The sequence below is a fragment of the Cicer arietinum genome, chromosome 1 (assembly GCF_000331145.2).
Source record: "Cicer arietinum cultivar CDC Frontier isolate Library 1 chromosome 1, Cicar.CDCFrontier_v2.0, whole genome shotgun sequence".
NCBI classification, from domain to species: Eukaryota; Viridiplantae; Streptophyta; class Magnoliopsida; order Fabales; family Fabaceae; genus Cicer; species Cicer arietinum.
In genome coordinates, this window is record NC_021160.2 from 25,347,838 (window position 1) to 25,359,631 (window position 11,794).

The 11,794-nt window shown below is 33.6% G+C and overlaps 1 protein-coding gene across 1 annotated transcript; it reads right to left on the reverse strand.

The window, feature by feature from the left end:
* Positions 1-9,980: 9,980 nt before the first annotated feature.
* LOC105852722 (uncharacterized) lies at positions 9,981-10,388 on the reverse strand. The gene is made up of 2 exons (XM_012719308.1): positions 10,344-10,388; positions 9,981-10,283 (listed from the first exon to the last, which is right to left on the reverse strand). Exons 1-2 carry the CDS (start codon positions 10,386-10,388, stop codon positions 9,981-9,983), a joined length of 348 nt encoding a protein of 115 aa, XP_012574762.1.
* Positions 10,389-11,794: the final 1,406 nt, after the last annotated feature.

An 11,794-nucleotide genomic window follows, 5' to 3' on the forward strand; every position in this document is an offset into this window, starting at 1 on the left:
GAGAACGTTCACCTTTCTGTAGGTTTTTTCAAAACTGGTTCAATTCTATTTGCAAAAAGATCTTCCCCTTTAGAAAGCCTTTTGCCTTTAAACTTTTCATCCCTTTTCTAAAAGTAGCAAGCAAATTCCAGATATCCAAGTTTTTTACAATATGTGCATATGATTTTACATTTTTCTTTCTGGAACAAAAAAGTTTTCATATATTTTTATTTTTAGAGTTTGATTAAAACCAAGATCAGCTTTTATTTTTCTTATTTCTCTTTATGAAATTGTTCTTTTAAAGAACTACATTTTTGAATAAGAATGTTTGAATCATTTAACAAATTATCAAATTATTTTCCCATTTGTTCACATAAATAGCAAGGTTTAGAATTTGTTACCTCATATTCTTCTGTATTTGCCATCAAGCATATGTTGGCTTCCTTACATTCTTCTGTATCTGATTCTTCTTAATCATCCATCGTGGCCATCATTGATTTCTTTTTGAAAGGAAATCGTTTTGGTGGATTTTTATTTAAGGGACATTCTACTTTGTAATGTCCTAATTTATTAAATCCAAAGCATGCGACTTGGCTCTTGTCCACTTATGTTTTGGGATTTTTGTGTTGAAATCCCTTTTTGATTTGATCTCTTCTTCTCATCATTCTCTGTATCCTTCTGGTGAGAAGAGCAATTTCTTCATCAACATCTTCTTGTCCAGTTTCTTCTGATTCCTCCTCTGTTTGTACTATGACACTTTCTTGAGATTCCTTTAGAGTTATTTTCTTTCCTTTCATGACTGGTTTGTCTTTTTGCAGCAATACTTCACGTGCTCTTAAATTTCCATTTATTTCTTCTAGGCGAAGTGATTCAAGGTTATTGGCCTGGCTTATAGCTATTACCATTGGTCTCCATATAATTGGAAGACACCTCATGATTTTTCTTACTCTATCTTGTACTAGGTAAGCTTTGCCAAGAGAACCAATTTCATTCACTATTATTGTGAACCTTGAGTATATTTCATCAATAGTTTCTCCTTGTTGCATTTCGAACAGTTCAAATTTTCTTATGCTGATGTCTATTTTGGTTTTTTTGACATGGCTTGTTCCTTTTTGATGAGTTTGTAGTGTATCCCATACTTCTTTAGAAGTTGCGCATTCATCAACTCTTTCACTTTCTTCCCTGCCCAAAGCACACAATAAGAATAATTGAGCTTTAGAGTTTAGGAGAACCTTAGTTTTATGGTCAGCTATCCAGTCGGCTTCTTTCTTCGCAGCAAAGGTTGAATCATTTTGATCAACTATTGGTATGAAATCTCCATCTGTAATGATGCGCCACATTCATGTATCTTGGGATTTTAGAAATAGCTGCATCTTATTCTTCTAGAAGTAATAATCAGATCCATCAAAGTAAGGTGGTCTTTTTGAATATCCTCCTTCGACAATGTATTTTGCTTTCGACATATTTTCTTCTAGATCTTTACTCTAGCACTTGTTTGGTGTTTTAATATTTTTAGAGGCCGAGCTCCGATGTCAATTGAAGTAGCAATGTTGATTTACAAGGAATGGGGTTTGAAATTTGTAAATGTTCCTATTTAAAAATTCCTAAACAAAAACTTAAGGATTTAACTCAAGAATGATCTTGGTTAAGAAAACAGAAAATGGATAATGTTATTGGTTTTTACCAGAAAATAGAGAACGTTCTTGGTTAGCTTAAAATCAAAAATTCAGAGAAAGAATACCACACACGGATGTATCCTAGTTCACCCAACTTGGGCTACGTCTAGTCCTCACAACTGTGAGATTTTCCACTAAGTGTTCAAAACAAAGAACATTCTTGGTTTTACAACACCTAGCTCAGATCAACCTTAATCTGGTATAAACTTACATTCTTTCCACCCAGAAAGAGATTAATCAGGTCACCTATCAACCTTGATAGGATTTCTTACAATCTACCCAAACTATATTAAACTCTTACAGTTAGAGTTTTACAATAATGGTTAGATTGTTTTGATAGAATTTGAGATATGTCAACTCTTGTTTGAGATTCGATTGTTTACAAAGAATTCAATAAAATAATAACATAGTATTGAAATATAATCAAAACTGATTCTTTCTTGAGAAAGTGAGAATTTCAAGTATGCGAAAGCGAATGCTTTAATGAGACTTGTTAGCACTTGAACTTCTGCAATTTCCCAGAGCATTGGCCTTCCTGTTATAGGCATTTTAGAGCAATTAATAATGGTTAAAAGAGTTGTTGGCAGTGCTATATCAGTTTTGACCAAAACCAATATATATGAATAAATATATACTCGCCTTTGAACACTTTATGAAATCTGTTTGACTGGTCGTATTTCTTCGTTCTTGATCAGATTGCTCTTGTATTTAATGATCCTTTATACTTCCGATATTTTTTTTTGATGTTATTGCTTTGATTTGGAGTTTTGATTCTATCAAAACAGCTTGAAGAATGATGATGAACTTCTGCAAAATGTTAATGAAAAATTCTGGAGATTGATAATCAATCTAGAGTTCTAGTCTTTGAACTTTCTGGAGATTGATGATCAATCTGGAAGTTCAGTCTTGAACATTTTGGATGTCTTTCTGATTAATCTGGATGTCTTGTACATTTTAAGATCATTTAACTCTATTGACAATCAAGCTGGAGAAGGTTCATACTTGCTTCAACTTGCTTGATTCATGACCTTTTCTCTTTGTGATTCGAATGGTTTCTTCGATTAAAATGGATCCTACTTGATCCTAGTCAAGTAGTGATATCATATGTGTAAATTCCAAAGGCGTAATCTTCTTTGAACTAGTGGAGATTGATTGATCTTGAGGCTATGATGATTAATCTTGATCCTGGAGAACATTCTCCATTTTCACATATTTTGTCTAGATGTTCTCCTTTCTTATCAGTTCAATTTTTATCTGGTTTCTTTGCATTGCTTGAGTCATATCTTTGAATTAATCCACTCAAAAGCACAAGTTAATTTAACCTAACATTTAGAATCATAATTAACCTTTGTTTATTTTCATCAAAACTTAATTTGAGAGTTTGTCTTAACAATACCAATACGATCATGGTTGTGTATGTGTGTGCATTGGACATCTTACTATTTTCAATTTCAAGCTTCAATGTTAAAGGTAAATGCTTACCTCTCAAATATGAAAACATTTAGAAAATTGCATAATCACATAACCTATAGCACCGAAACCTTGGATTGAAGCCGTGACTAGTATCTGACACGTGTCAATGTCTAAAACAAACACATTTGGTTACATTCGATCACTTCATATTTTAATGTTATTTTCTATGTATGCGCGTCAGTGCTTCATAGCACATATTATCGAAACTGTTGGAAATTGTGTCTATTGTGTGTGCATTTGAATTTGTTTTATAGAAGAACCAAAAATGTGTGTTACAAGATGCTTATAAATTTACCTGGTAGATGTAGACAACATAGCCAATAAATTAGTATAACAATAATAAATGAGAGAAACAATGGTGTAACTACTACATACACCATTTAAATCAGTATTGAGAGAGAAAAAAAAAGGATGATTATAAAGTAATGCAATGAATAAAGATATAGACTCTTCACTTGTCGACGACTTATAGTACAAGAAGACTTTAAAGTATCCCAAATTAGTAAGCTAGGTTGAAGAACTTCCAAATAAAACCCTGATAGTCCATCTATTAAGATGTATGTGACAAAGAAATCGGCTTGAAACATAAAACATAGAAGAACTCAATCTCATTAGCATAATGTCGGTCTTAACCCTCCAATTCCAAAGGGAAGGAAAAAAAACCTTGGTAATCTAGAGTTCGACCGAGAGCTAAGTAAAGTCTGGTGAATGATTATTCCAATCAATTTCATTGAAGGATACCAATGTAGCACCGACACTAGACATATGTAAATGCACTCAATTACTTCATACTTTTAACTTATTTAATGATGTCTATATGTGAATGTGTCGTATCAGTGCTTCAAAGAAGGATACACAAAACAATTGTTTGAATTGTGCTTTAATCATTGATGGAAACTACTTCAACATTTAAGGCGCGAATTGGACAACAAATGCTAGGAATAATAGAAATGGAAACAACATACTTGGGTGATGACAGCGGTGGCAAGTTGACTCGTAATAGCTTTAGGATGGCTAATAAAATTTCTGATTGTATCAAGAAGAGATAATGATAACACACTCACGAAGAACACGTTTCCAACGAGAAAGTAGAAAACCATGTTGTAGAATTTGATCTCCTCTTTACTTCTCGCAACATATTCGGTGACTTTAGCCATAACAAACATTTCGAACGACACAACATATATAAATCCTTTAAGTACAACACTTGAAAGATATCATGACAATATGCAACATGCCAGTTTAAGATAAGGAAACAAATACTTTTTGTTATAAATTAAGAAATATTCTATAAATAATCATGAATATGAAGATGTGAAATGCATATACTATTAAGAAAGAGAATGAGAGGGGAAATGTTTCCTCATTTATCTTAGTTGTCTTAATTAGACATTAATATGTCTTGCGAATTCATAGGGAATTTCTCTTTGCATTAAGGGCTTATTTCGATTTGGTTATTTGAGCTTTTCTACTAACTTAAACACTTGTATAGAAACAACTTATGGCATGTCCATTAGCTGTTTCCAACTTATTTTTATATGCTCCACATGATAACTTGACATAAGCACTTATATGATAATCACTTAATTAAACTATTTAACCAAATTGTTGTTAAATTTCAATTAAGGTCACACTAAACGAAACAGAGATTGATCAGTCACTCACCCAAGAATGTTCTTCATTTCAGTAAAACGAAGATTGATGATTTTTTCACCCAAGAATGTTCTTGGTTTCAATAAAACAAAGATTGATTAGTTTTCACCCATGAATTCTCTTAGTTTTATTAAAACGAAGATTAATCAATTTTCACCCTAGAACGATGTTGGTTTCAGTTTTTCAGCAATTAGATAAAAACATAATTGGAAGTTGCAATGCTAAAATGAACACACACAATTGTTAACCCAATTCAGAGTTAAACTCTTATGTCTAGGGGACTGGATCCGACTTCGAGTTATCACTAATATAAGATGGAATGATTACAACATTTTCTATCTTTTGCTGCCAGTTTTCTGCACAACCTAAAAACTACAACTTGCCATATGTATTGAATCAACATTGCTTACTTTGGCTTATATACTAGTTGGTTACAATTTAGGAGCAACAAACAAAAGTAGTTACAACTAATTAACTGAAAACTAACTACCCAAAACAAATTGCTTGTAAGTTCCCATCTTTAAAGTCTTCTAATTGAGTGCCACTTATTAACATTCTCCACCTTGGTAAGAAATGAGCAGCTTCAGCTTGTGGTTCTTCAAGTCAAATCCTCTTAGTCCTCTGTCTCAGTTTCTAGAATTGATCTTAAGCATATTCAAAAAATGTCTGAATTTGTTATGTGTGACTGGTTTTGTAAACATGTCAGTTGGATTGCCACTTATGCGCACCTTTGCCACATTTATCTCACCCATTTCAATGCTATCCCTGATGAAATGAAGCCTGACGTCTATATGCTTGGTCCTTTCATGATACATTTGATTTTTACTAAAATTAATGGCACTTTGGCTCTCACAATCTAGGCAAACAAACTCTTGTTTAACGCCAAGTTCAGTGATCAATGTATTCAACCAAATTCCTTCTTTCACAGCTTCAGTAAGAGCAACATATTATGCTTTTGTTGTTGATAATGCCATTATGTGTTGAAGATGATCTTTCCAACTGACTGTGTTGTTGAACATCGTGAACACATATCCTGTAAGAGATCTTCTTTTATCTAAATCCCCAATAAAATAGAGTCTACAAATCCTTGGTCTTGTTTTGATGATTCTGAAATTTTGATGTATTCCAAACTTATGCTTTGAGTTCTTTTAGGTACCTTAGAATCCATTTGGCAGCTTGTCAATGGCTTATCCCTAGATTTTCCCACAAACCTGCTTGTGACACTTACAACATGAGAAGTGTTTGACCTTGTGTAGAGTATAGCGTACCTGATGCTCCCTATGGCACTAGCATATGGTATTGTCTTCATGTCTTCTATTTCCTAGTTTGTGTTTGGTGACATGGCTGAAGAAAGTTTGAAGTTAGCTGCAAGTGGAGAGCTAACAACATTTGATTCACTCATATTAAACTTATTTAGGGTTTTTCAATGTAGCTCTCTTGGGAAATTGATAGTTTTCCATGCTATTTGATTATGATGATTTTCATTCCAAGAATTCTCTTGGTTGGCCCCAAGTCCTTCATCTCAAATTCGTTCTTCAGTCGACTCTTCAATTTTTCTATTTCTTTCATACTTTTATATGCTATTAGCATGTTTGTCATCCACATATAACAACAAGTAAATGTATGTTGCCGATGATACTTGTTTACAATACACACAACTATCAAAGTTACTTAAGCAGGCAGACCCAAATACCATTGTCTTGGTGATTGCTTTAGCAGGCACACCCAATCCCCATTTCCTTGATTTCTAAAGCCATCTGGTTGTTGCATTAAGATTGTTTCATTCAACTCACCACGGGGAAAGGTTGTTTTGACATCAATCTGCTCTAACTCCATGTCAAAGTGTGCTACCGTGGCTAGAGTTCTCCTTATAGATGCATGTTTGACTACTGGAGAAAAGATCTCATTGTATTCCACCCCTTCCCTTTGAGTGATTTTCTTTGCTACTAGCCTTGCTTTGAACCTAGATGGTTCTACTTCTAGAATTTCTTCCTTCCTCTCGAAGATCCACTTGCCGCCTAAACTTCCGGAGTTGGCAGGCTTATGTATGAGTTCCTAAGTGTTGTTCTTGTTCAACGAGTTCACCTCCTCAGTCATAACTAAAATCCATTTGTCTTTGTCTTGATACCTGACAACTTCATTGTAGTTCTTGGGATCTTCTTGTATGATTTCTTCAATATCGTGTAATGCATAACGGACAATGTCTGCATAACCATATCTTTGAGGTGGTTTTGATGTCGTTCTTTCTCTCTCCTTGATGACATTGTAGTCATCTAATTCTTGTTCTATTGAATTGTCATGGTTTAGAAACATAGCATATTCAGTTGGGTTTGCATCAGTCTTGTCTTGTTGAGCCTATTGTTTATCTTTCTCCTTTTTTTTGTAGCTTGCTCCAACTCAAGATCAAACTTCTCAACTTCAGTTTGATGTGAATTTTTATTACTAGCCTTGGTTAAGGACTTATATAGGCCATCCTTGTGAAACTTAACATCTCTGCTGATGATACATTTCCTATTTTTAAGAAATCATATCCTATAACCTTTTACACCACTTAGGTATCCAACAAAGTACCCTTTCTTGGCTCGAGGAACTAATTTCCCTTCATTTACATGATAGTATGTAGCACACCCAAATACTTTTAGGTGATTGTAATTAGAAGCATGTCCAGTCCATATTTCTTAAGGAGTTTTGAGTTCAATTGCAATTGAAGGGCTTAAATTTATCAAATAGCAAGCTATATGGACAACTTCTCCCCAAAATTATGCAGGTTTACCTGCATTTGACAGAATGCATCTCATTCTTTCATGCAAGGTTCTATTCATCCTTTCAACCAGGCCATTTTGCTGAGGTGTGTGTCTTGCATTCTTATGTATGTTTACACCATGAGTTTTGCAAAAACTAGTGAACTCCTCTTTGCAAAATTCAAGACCATTGTATGTCCTTAAAGTCTTAATTCTTTTGTTAGTTCTGTTTTCAACCATAGATTTCCAATATTTAAAGGTTTTGAATGCTTCACCTTTGATTTTCAACATGTATCTCCATACTTTTATATTATAGTCATCAATAAATGTAATCAAATACTTGTTACCTCCACGTGAAGCAATTTATGTAGGGCCCCATAGAATACTGTAATCATATTCTAGAATTCCTTTTGAGCAATGCTTCCTTGTAGGAAACTTGACTCTATACATCTTTTCGTACACATAATGCTCACAAAATTCAAGATCACCAATCTTGTCACCACCCATCATGCCTTGTCTGTCCATGACCTGCATTTCTCTTAGACTTACATGTCCCAGCCTTTGATGCCACAAGCTGGTTTTGCTTGGTGCTTGGATTACCACAATTGCCAATCATGTTATTGCTTGACCATTGAGAAGATAGATACAATGACCCCTTTTTCCCTTCATGATTATCAATGATACTTTTATCACTTTTAGATTACCTTTCTCTGCTTTGTATGAACAATCAACTTTTTCCAGCATTCCTAGAGAAATTAAGTTCATTTTCAGCTATGGGACATGTCTGACTTTTAACAAAATGTTCATAATTCCATTTTCCAACTTCAGCTTGATTGAGCCAATCCCAACTACCTTTCCGTTTGATTTGAGGTCATTTGAAATGAACACCCTGATTTAAGCACCCAGTCATCATCCATGATTTTAGTTGAATTTTTCATAAGAACTTCTGTACTTTCATATCCTTCAGAGGCTATATATGCATTTCCATAATCATCATCACTATTTGATCATTTCTTTCCTTTCTAGTATGGGCATTCTTTCTTGAAATGCCCCTCTTTCTTGCATATGAACACTTTAATTTAGACTTGTCATTTTCTTTATTCTTGAACGTATTTTTCTATTTTTGATTCTTCTTCCTTTCATTTTCCTTGACAAATAGTCCCGACCACGACTTTCTTCTTTCCCATCTGACTTCCTCTTTAATTCTTTGGAGATTAGTGCAACTTGTACTTCTTCTAATGACAAAGAATCTCTATCATAAAGGAGTGTATCGCACAAATTTTTAAGAGAGCTTGGTAATGAATTTATCAAATGTAGGGTCTGATCCTCATCATCCAATTTTACATCAATATTTTCAAGATCTAAAACAATCTTACTAAACTCATCCATATGATCTTCAATTGACCTCCTAGTTGCATCTTGAATGTATATGTTTTAAGTATAAACGATTCGCTAATGATTTTTTCATATATAAAGATTCTAACTTGAGCCAAATACCTGCTACAGAGGTCTCCTTTGACACTTTCCTTAGAACGTTGTCTCCAAGACTCAAGATTAGAGCACTCTGAGCCTTGTTCATGATAGCCTTCTTCTCCTTTTTTGAAAGCGTGGATGCCATGTTTTTCTCTAAAAACCCTTTATTTGGAGTGGCTCGAATGAGTTGTTAAATACAAATATGCTTTCAGAAAGAAAAAAAAAATAGGTATTTATGACTTGATCATCCTAAGGAACAATTTGGTTTACAACTTTGCTCAAATTTTCAGCTCTATGTATTTTTAGGACCCTTCAACATGCACATTTCAAATACCTTATGGGATGTTAACAATTTCGTTTCTTGTTGTAGTTGCTATAACTAGTTTAAAACCAAGTGGTCGATGCTTAACCCCGAAAATCATTCCCAAGAGTACGCTCAAACCTATATTGGCTCAACAACATTTGGCCACTATTTTTTTAAGGGCTCAAGCTGAAACCGTTGGACTTCAAATGAGAAGAAACTGGTAGCTTTGATAGATATTTATTCTATGTTTAAACAAGATCCAGACTTTTAACTTGTATAATGATTATTATTGAAGAACATTTTATGGCCTCTCGGGCATTACTTATTGTATGAATTAATCTATTTTTATTTCTTGGATATGTGGTTTAAAATATTTGAAATATTACCCATATACTGATACAATTTGACCATTTCTTGAATTTATATCTCGAATCAAATAGGCGTTAATTCAAAATACCTTTCTATAATGAAATGACCTTCTCAATTAGTAGACCATTTACCATATTCGTGTTTGGTATCAACTGGGAGAACAATTTTTCAAACCAAGTCATTAACTTGAAAATTTCTCTTTTTAACTCTTTTGTCATAAAACATACTCATCCTTTTCTTTTGTCAAATGATGTTGTTAAAAGTTGTCATCCTCTCTTCAGTCAGACTGCCTAACTAATCATACATCACATTTCAATATGCCCAAAGTACTTGATTTAACGTTTCATGCCAATTTTGAGGCTTGTGATCAATATGTTTCTTGATCAAGATTTTATTAATAGCTTCTACTTGACCATTAGCTTGGGCATAATATGGAGTCGAAGCAAGCAATTTGATGTTCCTTAATTCAACATATTGTACCATCTTTTTTCCAATGAACATCGTTCCTCTATCAATGGTCAATGTTTGAAGGATTCCAAAACAACTCACAATATGATCTTCAATGAAATATATGACATCTTTCTGTTCCACTTCTTTTATGGGAATGGTCTCAACCTATTTTAAAAAGTAACATATAGTCACCAAGATATACTTATGCCTTTTCATGATGCTAACTAGATTTGGCCGATCAAGTCTAAAGCCCATCCTCAAAATGGCCATGGTTTAATAAGTATATTTTTGGCATTCTTCACAACCTTTTGGGAACTCGAAGCAATTCTTAGCCATTATTGGCCATAATAGACTTTGACGTTTAAGAACCCATTGCATCTTGTCCTCTACTTGATGAGTCCCACAAATTCCTTCATGTACTTCAGCTAACGCAAGATAAGCTTCTTTTTCACCTAGGCATTTGTATAATTAATCACCGAGTATAATATAGAATAAAGCTCTATATCTCATCAATGTTCATGACTTCGAATTCACATTCATTAATAACATTCTGAAATTTGATGATTTCATGAAAGTGCAAACAATTCATTTATAACTAGAAGCATTTTGAGCAAATTCATTTTCCTATCATTACTTCATCCAATAGTGCAAACAATTTGTAAGTATGCTCGAAATATTTTAAAAAATTTGGACACTCACATTTTTAAGTTCGAATTGATTGGTTTATAACCAATTGAGAATTCCCTCTTACCAAGATATTACTAGCTTAGAAATTAAGTAATCATTGAAGTCCGATAATCACAGGAAGAAAATTGAATTTTTAATACAACGTGTAAAGTCGTTTATATGTCACCAGACTTAACAAATGAGACAGAGGCAAGTTTATATGTTTACGTCGATTTCCTAAATAAACGAGTTAACAAAATAAGACAGTTTCAATTTTGTAAATATGTAAAACGCGTCTAATACGGTTGTATTGGCAACCGATTTAAGAGACGGTAAAAGTAAAAAAACAAAAAAAATAATATTTCCCTTTTCCTCTATGTTTACGTTAAAACTTGTTTAATGCAGTTATATTAATAATTGATTTAAGGCAGATTTAAAAATTATAAAATATCTCGTATACTTAGGGTTTTATGTTACTGTTACCATAACCCCTGCACTCTGAACCTCCACTATTCCCTAACCTACACTTACAACTTGGACTTTATATGAACACTTACGACATGTAGCTTTTGATTTTATGCTAATGCGATTTAACAACCGTCACCACCGCCACTTCATCCATTCGTTAAGACAAGTTTGATTTTCATGTTTTTGCTCATTGAATAATAAACTTAATTTCACTACGCCAAAAATGACATTTAACAGCGCCCATTTTACAGCGCTTGCTAAACACAAGCGCTGTTGTAATTATATTTTAAAAATAACGGAACCTATTTACAGCGCTTTTGATGCAAAGCGCTGTAAAACAAGCGTCGTAGTAGGTCATATAACGTTTGCGCATCACGTTATAAGGCTTTTACAGCGCTTGTCAAAAAAGCGCTGTAAAAGGAAGCGCTTTCGCGTATCAGTTACAGCGCTTTTTTCACAAGCGCTGTAAAACACATGCGCTTTCATTGAATTTAACTACCTATTACAGCGCTTTTTTCACAAGCGCTGTAAAATACATCTTT

Excerpts from the sequence above, each read along its gene's own strand:
- LOC105852722 (XM_012719308.1), bottom strand. The coding sequence starts at position 10,388 with ATGGCCATTTTGAGGATGGGCTTTAGACTTGATCGGCCAAATCTA. Across the intron at positions 10,284-10,343 it reads GACTTGATCGGCCAAATCTA|GTTGAGACCATTCCCATAAA; the intron begins GTTAGCATCATG and ends TTTTTAAAATAG.